Raw genomic sequence first — 17,937 nt, forward strand, 5'->3', positions numbered from 1 at the left:
AGAACGAGATCCCGGATACAAGCGGCCGAAATGAGTTTCCTCCGCAGGGTGTCCGGGCTCTCCCTTAGAGATAGGGTGAGAAGCTCGGTCATCCGGGAGGGACTCAGAGTCGAGCCGCTGCTCCTCCGCGTTGAGAGGAGCCAGCTGAGGTGGCTCGGGCATCTGGTTCGGATGCCTCCTGGACGCCTCCCTGGGGAGGTGTTTCGGGCATGTCCCACTGGCGGGAGGCCCCGGGGACGACCCAGGACACGCTGGAGAGACTATGTCTCTCGGCTGGCCTGGGAACGCCTTGGGATCCCGCCGGAGGAGCTGGTTGAAGTGGCTGGGGAGAGGGAAGTCTGGGTTTCCCTCCTGAAGCTGCTGCCCCCGCGACCCGACCCCGGATAAGCGGAAGAAGATGGATGGATGAATGGATGGATTAACAGCAAAAATCCACTTTTGTGTCAGTTACAAATATACTTACTGTAAATACTAGTGTTGTTCCGATACCATTTTTTGGCCCCCGATACCGATACCCAGCTTTGCAGTATCGGCCGATACCGATACCATACCGATACTTAAGTTTTTTTTTCCTCAACATGAAAAAGCTGTCCTGCTATTGGTTCAGCGCATTCAAGGGTCAATAGGATATCTTAGATAGGCATGCAGTGAACATGTCACATACCAGTGAATGTCGTGCACCAGCAAGACACAAGATGCTGCATCCAAAATCCTATATTAGTGGTGGAATTAATGATATCGGCATGTTACTTGTGAGTACTCACCGATACCACTCTTTTAATGCAGTATCGGCACCTCTGCCGATACCAGTATCGGTATCGGAACAACACTAGTAAATACCTGGAAATAATTTTAAAATGATCTTTTGTCTTGTTTTCATTTTTTAATGTCAATCCCAAATGTTTTCGGTTTGCAGCAAAAATAAAGGATTTGGTCTCACTGTTCCATAATTTGGGGACATTAGTGGAGGTGCCAGGCTCCTTTGGTAGCCCTATTCTGAAGTAAAATCTCTCTACAAATGAGGCATTGTTACTGCAAAAATAGACTTTGTTACCATTGATGCAGCTATCAGGGGTTCAGTTCCTGGCCAGTCCCCCAATGACCCTTCAAATCCTAGCCACAGCAGAGCTACTGCTTGGCGCAAGCCCTTATAAATGCAAGTTTCACCACAAAAGACATATGGGAATCGTGTGTTTGAAACAAAAAATTTGGATGCTAAAGTCCCTTATCACCAGTGTTACTAAGCAACTGTTCATTTTTTTTTCCCTTCCCTCCTTGCATGATTTGTTTGGAAGAGTTTTTATGTTGGATGCACTTCTTGATGCAACCCAACCCACCCATTTTGAATCCGGACTTGGCACCAGCAAAGGCAAGTTATTGGTGCACTGACAGGGAATTGAACCCATCAGCGTAAACGACATCAGCATGTACCATTACAATACCAGTATTCTTTCTCTCTAATATCTACGTCATTTGTCATCAATTAAAACAAATACCGGTCCAGTTCTGGATGTGATTGGGGGTTCAATGCCTTGCTCGAGAGCAGTTCACTGGAGCTAAACCATGGCTGGGGGGGGTCAGATTAAGAAATGGAAATATGAATAATGTCATGTCTGATGTTTGCAGCAATACAATATCAAAATGTTGTTCATGTCCATCCATCACAATTGGTGCATACTGTAATTGCCCTTGTAGCCTTGGGTTTGTGCATCGGATGTCGCAGTGATGAACTTGAGGATGTGTAGGGCTGGGTGCATAGTTACAGAGGGTGGTTGAGGTATTTGTATAAAACAGCTATCCCCCCAGATACATACACCCCAACACAGCCCTCTTCCATTCCCTCCTCTCAGTGTCGCGGTGGTGAGGAGGTAAGTAATTACTCTGGTGTCAGTGTAGCTAGGTACAACTCCTCCCCCAGCAAGGGGCGGCGGGCATCCATAACCCATCGTCCTGCCACAGGGTAAACGCCGGGCCATCCATCACGCACCCACTTGACAAATACCTTCCATAATAGAAGTTTATTTTTATGGGAGGCTGAATCAAGGACTTTCCCATGCATACAAAAACGTGTCAGAATTATTTATGGCTTGTGCTGAGACGCACAATATGTCATATCAAAGCCCCATCCCGTTTGCCTGCGTTGCTGGAAGCTGCCGGTGCTTGGCCTGTCGATATCTTTGCTCGCTATCAATAATGTGGAACACTGCCACGATAAGCCTTGGTATTCGGAGGTCATACACACACACAATCGCTTACACATGGGCGCTGATAGACATAAACAAGCATTACACGCATACACAGGAAAGGACATTTAATAAAAACACACATAAGATGACACACAGAGATATGTTTTGAAATGCATATCAAATAAAGGCGCACGCACTGACGCTTGACTCACTCAGGAAGGAGAGAAGCAACCAGAAAAAAATGAGAATATAAATTTTGAAATGTGCCTGCAGTTTCGCACATTTACAACAATTCAAATATGTCGTATAGCATAAACTGTAAACTAGAAATACATATCCTATTGTGAATCCACGCCAAATTTAATACAATTCTGAGGCTGAGGATATAAATCCATGCCCAAGCAAAGACGTGCACAGGGCTAAATTTAACCTGGTACGCAGTGAGTAGACTACAGATTGCCATCTGTCAGCTGAAATCACTGCCAAGGTCAGACCAAAACAAAACAGCAGCTAATCTACAGTATGAATGTCCGTGTATTAACAGTTTGCGTGCGTGGCATTGGGCGTGTAATACAAGCACATGTGCAATCTTGAAAGAACACAAATAAACATAGCAATTTAAAGGAAATCCCAGTTCTACAGTTCACAAATCTGAGAGCTGTCAATCACTTTGAGTGGCAACCCACTAGCTCTAAGGAAAAAAAAACTACAAAACAATAAATTGGGTTTCCTGATAAGACCCTATTACGGCGTCTGACCAAGAAGAAAAAATGAAAAGAAAAAAAAAAAGAAACTTTACTGTGGGCTACTTGAGTACTGTCCATCAACTTGACTGGCAGCCTTACATGTCGCCAGTGGAGAGAGCAATGGAAGGAAAAATAGATTAATGTACAGAAGAAAGATCTGTGTGTGAGAGAGAGAGAGCAAATGTGAGGAAGAGAGACAGCATTAAGCAGGACAGAATGAATAAATATGATAAATATGATAATTGAAATTGGGGGCCTAGTTCTGCTATACACCCAAAGGGATTAGCCCTTCATTCACTGTCATTTTTAGCCCTTGTGTTCTATATGTGCACACGTGCACATGCACGCACGCACACGCACAGTGTGCCCATCTATAGATACAAAAAAAAAAAAAAAGAATTTAATAAAACGCAGCAGTTATTGGTGTTTGCTATGAAGATAAAGCAGGAGGTGAATGTCCTTAAGCAGCTGTTATTTTATAAATGCATTGAAAAGTAAAACGTACTTTAAAAAAAGTGAGAAGCAGCGGCATAACTTTGTCCTGTGAGGACAGAAGATGTATGGCTTAGGGTAGATAGCAGCAAGAGTAAATGATTACCTTTTTACAAACCGGGCCTTTGTAATAAAATGCACACGGGTGAGTATTATCAATTCAGCAGCCTGGTGAAGATAGCATTTGTGAAGCCACAGCCAGGCTGATCGCTATCTACAGCAGGACCCAAATCTGTATTCTTCACTGTGAATCCAGGAGGGTGAGTTTGAGACCTACTTGTATGTGTGTGGGCAAGGAACGGGTTTGCTCGTGTGTTTCATTGAAAGAGACGTCGTTCAGGCCTCTTGCCTGCAGGCCCAGATTTGACAGAACTAAGATCTATTTTCCAGGAAATCACTGCAATAGAATGACATTTGAGACTCTGTGGACATGAAATCTCCAATATGCACAAACATACACACTAGTCCTTGGGCAAAGACCTGTAAGGTTATATATTTGTTTGTATGCATCCATACAGGCTGTGTGTATTGCACACGAATACTCTTGATTAATGTCTCTCTCTGGGGAAACGCACGGGCATGTTCACACATGCAGGCATCACACTTGATAGCAGTCAAACAGAGCAGATGAAACACCAAAGAGGCAACAGTCTTGATCCAGACCACCACCAGACAACCTAACATTCATTTACCCCTACCAGACATAAGATGTACCATACTTTTAGCCGCCACTGCCCAACGTACAAACAGGAAAATTATGACACTGTAGGATTTGGAACCTCGACGTTCAAACACAATCCATTTTAGGACACAGTTTCTGATTTGGTTGGATTTAAAACCTTGTAATAACAAGAAGCTAGAATTTCTATCATCATAAAACCTTCAACGTGTATGGGAAATTTTTGAGTACCCTTTTAAAATATTCTCAATGGGCAATACATGCAAAAATAAGTTAATCACTGTAACAGTTACAACAAAATAAAACTCTCTTAACTCTATGACTGCCAAAAATGTTTAATTTACTCTTTGACTGCCAAATATTATCCAAAAAACAACCCCAATAGTGCCAGCCGAAATATAAACAAAATATTGTATGCTACGACTACATAAACAGAAAAGTATGTTTCTACCTTATTCTGTTCTTTAGTAATCACCAGTCAAAAATAGGTAATACATTTTTTGCGCAACACTGACTTAGACACTATTTTTTTGTTTATTGGCGCTATGTGAATAAGATTTAATGTGACAAATGCTTTGATCATTCACGTCATCCTTGAAAACGTTCAATTTCATCATATCAGCCGTGTTTCATTCTAATTTCATATACCGTGAGCCCATTGAAAAGAGATACAATGCTGCCATCTACTGGCCATAGTTAGTGGGTGTTTTTGATTCCACAACCCATTGAGCAGGCAGTGCTGCACTAGACATTGCACTGCCCATTGAGGAAAAAATAAATAAAATAAATCCCTAGTAAATGTCAATTAACGTTTATGGCGGCATTCATTAGGATTTTAGCATACATCATTAAACATGATTATTGAATTTTTAATTTTACTTAAGAGGAAGGGAATAAATTATTATAATCCAAACTAATAATTTACAACCAGTGCTCCTTGTCAAACACACCAATGACCAAAAGCAGTCTGAGAAGATCCAAATGAAGTCCTTTCACAAAAATCTGCTCGATACGGGAAGTCAACGACAACGGAACAACTGAGGTAAGACTTGTTACTGAAACACTTGGTAATGCTGGAACAAAAGTACCTGATATTTTTCAGGGGAAATTTTATATATCAAAAATATTAGTGGTTTCGGTACCCATGATTACTCAAGACTTGTATCGGTCTGAAAAAAAAAAGAAGAAGAAAAAAACAAATACAAAACTGGTATCAAAAATCACTAAAAAGAATACATAATTAATGCAAAACAAATATTCCAAATCAAAATATTGCTGTAATATTGATAAATCATATATTTAGTTGATACACCATTTATTTGGGATCAGTTTACTTTTGGGCTACACTCAGGAAAGACTGCCAGTCACGCATGAACATTCACTTACTCTGTGGACCTAGAAAACTGTGATTCATCCATCAAAAATCCAAAAACAATATGCACTGAGAACCCATTAAGACATTACCCTTTTCTTCATCCTCTTTGTTCATTTTCCCTTTTCTTTTTTTTATTTAAACAAATGATGTCAAAAGAGATTTCATGGCCTGTGTGGAATTGTGCATTTGCCACACCCCTTTTTTTGAGTGCTAATTTACTCTTTTAGATTTAAACTCTGTGAGTGGCTTCCCCTGCCCTTTAATTAGGCTGTGGGGAGTCGACACCGACACTAAACACACAGACTTTGAAACTTGCACACTTGCTTTTGCACGTGTACACGCACGCATGCACGCTTGGGCGTGCGCACACACTTGTACTGTATAAATTCAAAAGCTACTCTCTGTGGGCCGCATTCACATTCAGACTGCCCTCAACTTCAGCAGTCACCAAGACGCAACCAAGAGAATTGGAGAGAAATGTCTGAGAGGACAGAAACAGAAGACATTCAGTTCAGAACTTTTTTTCTTCTCAAATCTAAAATCTGCACTAAGAGGCATCCAATTTTGCCAGAGAGGCCCATGAGGCAGCAGGAGATAGATGTTTGCATTTGTAGTTTAGCAGCTTCAGTGCCTATCTATTTGCTAATGAGAGGTTTGCGATATGTGCACTCATTAAACCTAAATAAAAGTGGTTGAAAAAACATTTGCAATAGATTAGGTTGAGCACTCCCTGATGTTACAGAGGCACTTGAATTACATCCATCAGTTTCATCATGAAATCAGTGTTTCAGGCAGAGCACAGATTTATGTTGACATTAAACTTACTCTGCAGATGGAAGCAGACCATAAAATTTAATCTCGAAAGAAATGGACTAAACTCCTTTGATACAGCTTGTACTGTAAAAGACTATTTTGTGCATAAAACAGGAATAAACAAAGCAGTGAGCCATATCAATTAGACAATTGAGAGTTTATCCACAACACCCATCGTTTCAGTAATTCCTCATCACATGTGCAAAGAATAATAATTAAAAAAAAAACACAGTTGACACTGAACTTAACCTTTGCCCTTTTATTTTTGCACTCCAAACAGAAACTGGCCACTAAAAAGGGAACTACAATAACAGCAGTGACAGTAGCGACTTGTTATGTTGGAAATAAGAGGGCACTTAATTGGGATCTGATAGTCTAATAGGCAGGACCTCTGATTACCAACTGCACATTGCCTTAAAATAGCCCACTGATTAGCAGCCAGGGGATTCAATTATGCTGGGGGAGAAATAAGGGCCCTTAATAGGCCACTGTATCAGAAAACATGGGACTCTGCTTTAGCTAAAGCGCTGATAATTGGTTGTTTAGTTGGGAAAGTTCAGCCTGCTGGTAATTAGTGATGCTTCTGCTGTGTCTGGAGTCACCAAACATACGACCAGAGGCAAATGAAGACAAAGGGTGCTCGGTACAGTAAAAAGGGGTAAAGGTCACGTCAGAGTTCATAAAAAGAGCACTCGAGCCAAAGAGGGTGTAGATGAGGGAAGACACTGAGACAAGGGGTTGTGTTGACTAAATAGCAACATTTGTCTGAAACTGAAAAGTAGCAGTCTTGACGTGTCTCAATCATCTGCTCACCAAAGTTTTGGTTCCTTTCTTTCTTATTTGTTCAGCATTTTCCCCCTGTCAGTATGTCCCTCTTGTCTTAGACAGCTCAGCTGTATCTAGGTAAGTAGTGTGTGTCTGAATTGAGGGAGAAGGTGGATTGAATAATAATGGATTAGGTTTTATAGGAGAAGACGGCCTGTCTGTCTGGTTTTATTCACTATCCCATGGAGGAACAGTGCTGGCCTCTTGTATTCCCTCCATACATCACTCACAGAAGAGGACCTACTTTCAGCTCATTTAACTGCACATACTAGTGCTGGTTAAAGAAGGACTACAGAAATCAGAAAACATTTCATTTTGCGAGGCTGAGATCAGACAATTTGGATGATTGTACGCCAACACTGACTCTACATTCATTTGATTGACGAATAATCGATTATCAAAATAGTTGCCAAATAATTTCATAATTAATTGTCGATTAAATATTTAATTATGACATGTCTACATGTAACCTGAAAAAAAAAAAAAAAAAGACTTGTGATCTTAGTTTTTAATCACACAGTCACCTATAGGAACATGTAACACATTGTTATCGGAAACAGCTGTTGAATTCAGCGGTCGTGTTTGTTTCTTTTTTCACAATGTCAACACAGTGTCATGCTGTATGCACTGAACTACAAAGGCACATGTCTTGACATACACACCTGTCACCCCACAAATCAACATACCTTTTGAACATAATGCACAAGTAAAACTGAGGAGAGTATTAAGTGTCATTTAATCAAAGGTGGGCATCGTCATTGACTGGAATGGATGATTGATGGAAGTGCCCACCAATGGGCGTGTGCTTTCAGCAAATGCTTGGTAATGCGAAACCTTGAAAAAAAAAATGCACAGACCGAGCACCGAGTAAAGCAGGATTATTTTTGTCGATCGCGGTAACTACACACTTCTTATCCGTGTATTTTTGTGAGGCTTGGCATTATCAAGTACTCGCTCAAAGTGCTGAACCACATGCCAAAAGGTGGGCACTTCCATCAATCAAGTTCATAGTTTTTGGCACTAGACAAATTACTCATCAAGTCAAAAATTGTGAATTCAATTGAAATAGAAAGGGTGTATGAAAATAAATTCCTTGGAGTAGTTTTTGATGATAAATTATGTTGGAAGCCACACATAGAAAATGTTAAAAGAAAAATCATCGGGATACTCTATAAGGATTGCTGTTAAAAAACAGCTTGAGTCACTGTCTTTAGAAACTAAAGACCAAGTTCGAAATCTTGGGGTACTAATAGACTCAGACCTGACCTTCAGCAATCATATTAAATTCATCACTAAAACAGCCTTTTACCAGCTGAAAAACATATCCAGACTGAAGGACTGCATGCTTCAAGCAGACCAAGAGAAGCTTATCCATGCTTTTATCTCCAGCAGACTAGATTACTGTAACGGTCTTCTGACTGGACTCTCTCAAAAGAACATGAGACAATTGCAGCTCATTCAGAACGCTGCAGCTCGAGTTCTGACCAAAACAAAGAGATCCGAACATATTACTCCAGTACTTAAGGATTTACACTGGCTCCCAGGCAGCTGTAGAATCGATTTTAAAGTTCTGCTACTCGTCTATAAATCACTAAATGGTTTGGGTCCTGAATATATCCAAGAAATGCTGATAAGAACCCAGCAGGGTTCTGAGATCTACAGACTTGGGCCAACTAGTGGAACCCAGAGTTCGAAGCAAACATGGTGAAGCTGCATTTAGCTATTATGCTGCACACAGATGGAATAGGCTACCAACAGAAGTGAAGTCAGCCCCGAGTGTAAATGCTTTTAAATCCAGGTTAAAAACTTTGCTTTTTTTCTTATACTTTTGATTAGGGACTTTTAAACAGCTTTAATTAAGTGTTTTTATTATTTTAAACTTCCTTATGTTAAATGTTTTAAAGTTTGTTGAATAATGTTTTAAGATTGTTATTGTATGTTCTTTAGTAAATTTTGTAACCTATTTTCATTTATTTTTCTTCCTCTGAATCTTAACTACTGTTTCTTGATGCTTATGTGTTGTCTGTCCTTGTGTAAAGCACATTGAGTTGCCTTGTGTATGAAATGTGCTATACAAATAAACTTGCCTTGCCTAAAACTAAGGATGTCTTAAACATGAAATCATTATATAATTATACAGCTCATTATTATTACCATATCTGACCTATTGTGTGGAAATCTGGGGAAATGCATATAAAGCAAATACCAACTCTGTTTTTAAATTGCAAAAGAGAGCTATAAGAATTAGAAATCGATCAAAATATACAGAACCAACACATCCACTAAATACAATGAAATTTTATGACTTGGTTGAGTTTAAAATAGAACAAATAATGTGCAAAGTATACAACAATCTACTCTGCTACAGTACTCAGACATTGTTTGAATTTAGACACAGTCCTTATGACATAAGGGGTACAAGTGTCTATAAAAAACCTAAACCATGAACAAATATTAAGCAAAGGTGTGTATCTCTAAAAGGTGTAAATTTGTGGAATAATTTGGGAGTTGATCTGAGAAAATGTGACTCACTTCTGGAATTCAAAAAAATGTTGAAAAGTAAAGTTAAATTTTTTTTTTACTTATGTCAGACCAGAGTATGAAAATTGTAAATGTGAGTATGTGTATATGATTTAGATAAGTATTATGGTATATGTCTAGGAAATTCATGTATATATGTTACTGGCAAATGCACGAATGTTAAAGTGCACTTGTGTATATATAACCAGGTTTATACATTTTATTTTAAAAAATTGTAAATTAGTATTGTATTAATAATTAAATACGTTTAAATATATAAAGTAAGGCGGGTAGGACTAGATAAGTTTTTAACTTCTTCCTACTCCCTTTTGAACATGTAAACTGATAGATTGATGATTTTATGGGGGTTTTCTTTTCTTATATTTTCTGTTTTTCTGTTGTTTCTTTGTTTATATGTTCAATAAACAAATAAATAAATAAATCAATTCCAGTCAATGACGATGCCCACCTTTGCATTTAATGTGAAACGGTAGGTGAAAGCCCAGGATGGGGCTCTGCTATGCACACAAAACAAAACAAAAAACAAGCCTCCAAACAAATTAGTATACCTGCATTAAAATGGTGCGTGTCAATATTAGATCACTAGATTCCAGTCGTGCTTGAATTCAAAACTATGACACTAGACAATCATTGGAATTTTAGAAAAATCTTTCAACAACATCAGCACAACATTCTCTTGGGGTTATTCTCCTTTTTTGGTGACTTCGAGCCATTTGTGGCAGTAATGGATGGCCACTTAATTAGGGATAGCAAGGAGGGCCACAGCCCAGCTTGCTCTGTCTGTGGTTTTGCACACAAAACATCTCGACTGCGCCTTTCTCATATTTAAAAGGGTTTTGAGCTTTGTTAATGATAGAGGGTAATAAACATCTTACTGAGTCACAGAAAATAAAGAGATAATTTGGGGAAAGGCAGCAACCGCATAAAAGCCATGTTTTAATTAACTCGCCCCAAGCACATAGCAAAACCAAAAAACGGAGGTCCATCAGGGTGTATTGTCCTGTGCAGTGTGAACCGGATTTACTATCTGGCATATGTGACTGCAGATCGCAAAAGAAAGACAATTTCCATGACCATTTGATTACATCAAACCCTCCTTTTCGTCTCAAATTCTCATCATCATTCCCAACCATTACTTGCAGAATCTAATTCTCTCCTTTCTTTCATTTGGAAAAGACCTTTGCTTTCATCCCTGAGAAGGGCTTTAATTCATGTTGCGACACTGAATAAAAAAGGGAAGATGGAGAGAGACGTAGGTGAAGAGAGTTATATGGGAAGACTGAGAAGCAGCCAAGACACTCGGGTGTCAATCAATCCGATGCGATGGGGCTGCAAGGGTTTGTCAGTAGGGCGCGTTTGATCTGTGTCTTTCAAAGAGGAAAAAGCAGGAAGGGCCATCACAGATGATTTGCCTCTCGCTGCTGGCCCCGGTGCCACACTGACAGAGAGCAATCACATGCAGGTTAATTCAACATCCACCTTCTTAATCTTTTTTTTTTTCTGTCAGTTTCTTTTGCTCTTGTTCTGTCTAGTTAGATGAAGCACTGCTTTTTTTTGGTTACCACCTCACCTTTTTTAGAAAGCTGGAAAGATCACAAGTGCAATTTCAAGGATTTCCCACCCCCCACAACCACCTACAGCTTGAATGCAATGATGTGGGAAATGAGTTGTTGTTTTAGCATTTATGGAATAATTTATTTCTATGCCATTTGACAGTGGCAAGATCATCACATCGACTAAGATGGTCAACATAAATTAGTGTCAACGCAAGTAATAGATTTCCATAATCGCCATGTAAACATTGAATAAAAGAGAAGAATGCAGGATGCAGTTTCTGAGTCTTGACCATCCATCGGCAACTTTGACCATAATTATGATGAATTGTGGTCCTATTATGACCCCTTTAATGTAGCCTTGAACTTTGCTCAACAGGATTTTGGAATAATTGTGTTTTCCTATAACCGACGATTAAAAATGGAAGGAAACAAAAATCAAATAAAAAAACAAGAGTCTTGTAGCAAAGTCATCCAACTGAGGTGAGGGAAATTATGGGGTGAAAGGTTTTCAGCAAGTAGTGGGTTGGAGGTAAGAGGGTACAGTTAGGTTCAGCTGTAGTTTAAAAAATGATTACTGTATAACTTAATGCAGACCACTCTATTTTACAAAAACAAAGTTTTCAAAAACAGCACAAGGTCAAAATAAGACTTATTTGGTTTCAAGAAGAAATTAACCACAATGCTGCAAAAATGGATGGTGTTCTATAGTTTTAAGAGGTCAGAAGGATAACAGGATAAAGGCTGCCTCCTCTGTTCCTATGAAGGACAATCACTCTGTCAATTGGATTTGGTGGCTCTCCAAGGACAAATGAAGACCAAAGGGATACAAAGAAACCAAGAGAGGAAGAACATGATTCCATCTGTCTCTGTGGTCTCAGTGACTGACAGGGGGGACTAGACCAGCAATCTTTGAGAGCTGCGTCTTTGTGGCTGGGAACAGCAAGACTTGATCTCCAGACAAAAAGAACATTCAAGGAAATGAGAAACTCTGACCTCTACGGATATTATAGAGCTTGGGTTAGTTGACCTTAAAAGCTGCTCAATGCAGGAAATTGAATTTCAAATCGCTACTGTCACGTGTTGGCCGAAAAATGAAACTGCACACTCCCCTCTTCGCGTACACTGCACGCATGATGTCCCATCCACAAACAGAGGGTGGGAAATTCAAAACCGAATCCAATCTGTCTTGTGAACATCTAAGGTGTTAATCAGCTAATGAAAAGATGTTTGAGTCATAAATGGTCAAATAAAAAGGCTATTGTAAAGATATTTTTGGGCAAACTCCAACATACAGCATCTTTAACTACCCCAGATGTCTTTAGTTGGATGTTATTCAAAACCCATCAGATTTGTATTTTATTGAAAAAGATACATAAACCTTTAAAGTTTAATTGAAATGTTTATACGGTGAAATTAAATATGAAATAAAGTGAATGTTACTAGTATTGAATCTGGTGCAGAACAGTGTGTAAGACATTGATTATGTCATATGAAGCTGATAGGAAATATGTTAAATGTGTTGTGTTTGGCTAGGCAATAACATAATATATTAAAAAAAAAGAAAAAAAAAAAAAAAAAGACATACCTGCATGTAAGTAAGCAAGGTCTGGATTCTCAATATCAGGATGACTGTCCTTGAGGTGGTTGCGGAACTCTACGGGAGAGTTGGTGCCGTAGTCACATTTTGGACAGTTGTACATCTTCACCCCCTCATGTTTTCCTGTATGGAGGATGTGCTTTCGGATGTTCTCAGCACAGTTGGATCTAGCGGGTGGGGGGGATACAATAAAAAAAAACAAAAAAAAAACATGCGTTATGAAGGAGGCAATTTCTGTTCCCCCATAAAATAGTATACCAATTGCAAACATTGTATGTATTACGTACACATATTTGAGCTGGACTTACGAGCTGGGTCATAAGCAACATTTGGATGGAATAATATCAGTACATTAATTTTGGTTATAGCAGTGATCTGAAGCCAATAAAACAACTTTGGAATAAAGTAAAGTATTGACTGTTGCCCATTATCAGTGACCTGTGACCTCACATGCCCTCCGAATCAAAGGACAAATATATCCAGGCACATTCAAATATTTAAAAAAAATAAAATAAAAATGTGGCAAAAACAATAAATATTACAATTACATCCTGTAGGTACAACAGCCAGAACACTTTTTCCAAAATGAGCATATTTTGCAAGTATTTGCAATCTGTAGTAATTAACGCTACTACATGTATAATAATGCCAATGAGTATTCTAGTGTACTAAAATGTGTTCCTGAATCTGCGAAGGGTGGTCAATGTGCTACTGTATGGTACAGGATGTAACAATGTCACTGCAGTCACACACAACCCACTGCTGATTAATGATGCTGCCTAACCTGCTGCAAGGCTCGATCTAAACCTATCCAAGACAACACGCACGCGCGCACGCACATGAACACGCACACACACACATTTACAGGAATGGAAAGTCTTATTGGACCAAATGTATCTGTGATATATGAAATGGATATAAAATGGTCTACACATCCCTGTTCAAATGCCACGTTTATGCAATATAATAAATAAGACCAAGATAAAAGAAATAATTTAAAAACTTTTTCCAACAGTTATGTGATATTAGGTACAACTCAGTTAAAATGAAAATGAAATATTTCCGAGAGGGATGGGAGTCAGTCAAAAGGAAGTCAGCACAACACTGCCAACTGATTTACCCCAACTCAAGTTCAGCTGCTCAGCTTTTTCTGACATTTTTTAAAAAGCCATGGTCTGCACAGCCTAAGGTGGTCTCATTGTTCAAAGATATACATCAGGATAAGAGTACCAATTAATTTCCAAGGTATTCAATATGGCGCCCCATTGAATTAATAATAATAATAATAATAAAATGAAAAATAAAAATTCAATCAATCAATAAATAAGGTTATTACACGAGAGATTGAATTAATAATAATAATAATAAAATGAAAAATAAAAATTCGATCAATCAATAAATAAGATTATTACACCAGAGTTTGAATTAATAATAATAATAATAATAATAATAATAATAATAATAATAATAATATATAGGACTTTTTATGTCTGTGTCTTCTTCAAATGTCTGCACTATGAGGTTGGGTGGTAAGACAGAAACTGTATCATTCAAAGAAAACATAACACACTACAAACCTTCCAAACGTATGTGGGAAAATGTGTTATGTATGATCAAATCAAGGTTAAACTTTTTGGCCATAATTCCAAAAGGCATGTTTGGCGCAAACAAACGTTGCTCACCAACAAAAGAACACCACACCTAAAGTGAAACATAGTGGTAACATCATTATGTTTTGGGGCGGTTTTATTTCAGCTTGAACTGCTACCTGAGTCAAGGTGGAGGGAATTATGAACAGTTCCAAATAACGGTCAGTGTTAGCACAAAACTTTCAGGTTTTTGTTCAAATAAAAGGGCAGTTGTGTGCCCACTTCCATTTGAGGCCCACCACACACTAATGTAGGTCCCCACCACACAGAGGATTGACCTCCGAAAAAAACTGAAGAACTGGGACCATATGTTTGGAGGTGCCACATACACTTTATACAGTTTTTTCTATACGAGAAACAACACGGTGAGATTGTCAAGGAAGAAGCGATTTCCCTGGCCACTGTACTTTAATATAATGCAAAGGGAGAAAATAGTGAAAAAAATAAAATGTGAGTGAGTGTAGATACAGCAAAAGTAGCGGCCAACAGTAGGCTATTCATGAAGACTCGTGGCTGACCCCCCCACCATACTCCCCACCCCCACCCACACCGTGTGACAGTTTAGTTATGCAGCCGCATGGGTGGTTCTCTGAAAACATGGTCCAGGAATGTGACATGTTAGGCCAAAACTGATATTGTGCAAAGCCAGTTAAAAATTATATATAGTATGTTTTAAATCAAACCTTTCTGCAGTATGCTATAAAGATATTGAGTTCACTTGCCACTTTGTTCGCAGGTGAATGTCATATCATACCATATGTTGAAGATCATCTACTTTTTCATTTTGTCATGGATGGTACATGGACAACAAAAACTGAGCCCCCAAATAATTTTTAAATTACCTTCATACTAGGGGTGTCAATTGCTTAGTACCTGGCGATTCGATCCATATTGCGATTAATAGGTCACGATTCGATTCGATACCGATTAATCCCGATATGAATTTATAAGTCGATTGTTGCGATTTTTTTTAAACTCAAATTTAGAAAATACTATTCATACTACCTGTACAATGTAAGATTTGTATGAAATGTATTATTTATTTATCTGAAGCTTCTGTCTCATAACTGTGAGCTACTGTATTTAATAAACAGGTTGCAATCTGTTTCATGTTTGAACAGCATTGAAATAAAATATTAAGGCTTAAAGAGGCACGATGCAAGATTCAGAGTTTTTGCAGATTTGCGACCCCTCTGGCGAAACGTGGAATGGACCCCAGCGACGCGCACACGGCCAGGAGCGTGCGCGACTTTTCGGGCACGAGCAAACCTCCAAGTTAATCGAACAAACGTTAAAACGGAGCACAACGCCTTTTTCGTAGGCTTAATAATGTCTACAGAGGTAAGAAACATATTAACCTTCAAGTTACTTTGTATGTGAAAGTCATTTTGAGTGAAAAAAGCTTACGTAATTACAACCTTCCAAACGTAAATAGTGCATCCGTTGAATCCGATGACATTGAGGATAGCAATACGTTGCTAATATGCCCAAGTGCGGAGACATTAGTTAGCGACCGTGTGGTAGTTTTATTCTGCACTGCTAATCATAAATAGACCCTATCGTATTTTCGTTATGAAGTCTTACCTTTTTAGCAAAAATTCAGCAAGCTGTGCGTTCCGTTTCATCCCCAGGATAGCTCTTAGCTCTCTCCACCTGACAAACGCTGCTCCTATATTTATCTGCGTCCTGCCGTGACACTGGTCTGAAAGTTCTTTACTTCTATTTGTCTTCCGTAAAGTCTTCATAAGGGATTGAGATGTATCGGGTGCTGTTCTCTTGACGTCATGTTCAGAGCAAAAGCTAAAGTGTCCGGCTCGAACGCGCCAACATTTTTCCTTTTACAGAAAAATAGGGGCAACAGTCATTGTGCCACAGTCGTGCCTCCTGTCCATTAGACAATTCTTAAAACATGTGCTGGTGAAAAATATGGTTATTTTAACACTCAAATATGAGTCTAATCTTGCATCGTGCACCTTTAATGTTCCATTAATACAGTGCTTCTCAAATAGTGGGGCGGGCCACCCCCAGGTAGGCGCAAGGCTCCATCAATGGGGGCGCGTTTGACCTCGGGGAACATGCTTTTTTATTTTTTTTATTTTGATGTTTTTTTTACTGTCCTTGAATAAAGTGAAATTGCACCTTCACTACATTAGGGGGCAGTGGCGCTCTCATTATTGGCAGTGTGTGCACAGGGAGCATTCGCTCGGTGGTGCAGGGGTTTAGCACTGAACATGCACACAGTAAAAAAAAAAAAAAAAAAAAAAAATCAGCACAAATTATTTTATATATTTTTGTTTTGCAGGTTAAAGTTTTTTTTTTTTAAATATTGTGCTCCTGAGTTAATGTTGGTGATCAGTTTGAATGCATTATTATTTATTGATTTTACGTAATCATATGGTTTGACGTGGTCAGTCAAAAAATGTTTAATTTTTGAATTTCAGATGTACTTTAAATCTTTTTTTGTTACAGTTAATAAAGCTATTCTTTGTTGTAAGTTGGTCCATATTTCTTTCTTTTTTTTTTTTTAATTCTCTTATACGTTAATAAGGATACAGTGTTATGCAGAGGTGTGCTTATAACAATTTTATAGACAAATGATACTATTTATAGTCGCTGGGGGGCGCGCGAGATGTTTTCTTCTTACTGGAGGGGGCATGACAGAAAATAATTGAGAAGCACTGCATTAATATAACATTCTTCCATGCTTAATGTGTGAATCCTAACCCTAAGTAAGACGTTTTGTTGAATATTTTTCCATCAAAAATGGATGTTTAAAAATCGATTCGGCTGCCTATTGAATCAATTCGAGAATTGCGATCTGTAATATTTTGATATATTGCCGAACCAATTTTTTTTTTTAACACCCCTACTTCATACAAAGATATTGAGTTGAATAACTGGTACAAATGACAAATTACACACTTGGTTGGTACATTCACAGATCACCACAACTTAGTAGCTGTTCACTTCGCAAAATGCCAAATGTCTACAGTGGAACTGTATGCTTTTCAAATCATGCTGACATACATGAATACACGCACGAAAAAAAATTCAAAAGTGACAAAATTATAGGCTCTAGCACCACCCGCGGCCCTTGTGAGGAGTAAGCGATTCAGAAAATGGATGGATGGAAGTAAAAAAAATGCAACCACTGAAGACAGCTGGGATAGGCTCCAGCACCCTCACGAACTTGTAAGGAACAAGTGGTTCAGAAAATGGAGAGTGGTGAGTACTAATTAATGTGGATTACACCTTTGATGTGTAAATGCAAGTGGATGTGTTGGATTCTTTTAAAAAATGTTTCTTTGGTGCTCTTCAGTGGAGGGCTCAGCTAAGACCTTCAAAAAATAGGAAGCTGAAGCGCTCCAACTAATTGTGAATAAAATACCTCAATCGTGGCCAGTTGATTAAAAAAATAAAAAATAAATGCCAACGTGTTTCAGCCTTTGCAGGCATTTGCTTGCCCTGACAAAGGCCA

The 17,937-nt window shown here is 38.7% G+C and overlaps 1 protein-coding gene across 1 annotated transcript in view; it reads right to left on the reverse strand.

The window, feature by feature from the left end:
• Positions 1-17,937, reverse strand: part of znf407 (zinc finger protein 407) — a 202,337-nt gene that overhangs the window by 36,256 nt on the left and 148,144 nt on the right. Inside the window, exon 9 of the mRNA XM_077527742.1 lies at positions 12,799-12,977. Within this exon, the coding sequence (XP_077383868.1) occupies positions 12,799-12,977 (179 nt within the window). The remainder of the gene's footprint in view (positions 1-12,798; positions 12,978-17,937) is intronic.

The sequence above is a fragment of the Festucalex cinctus genome, chromosome 7 (genome assembly GCF_051991245.1).
Source record: "Festucalex cinctus isolate MCC-2025b chromosome 7, RoL_Fcin_1.0, whole genome shotgun sequence".
In the NCBI taxonomy this organism is placed as follows: domain Eukaryota; kingdom Metazoa; phylum Chordata; class Actinopteri; order Syngnathiformes; family Syngnathidae; genus Festucalex; species Festucalex cinctus.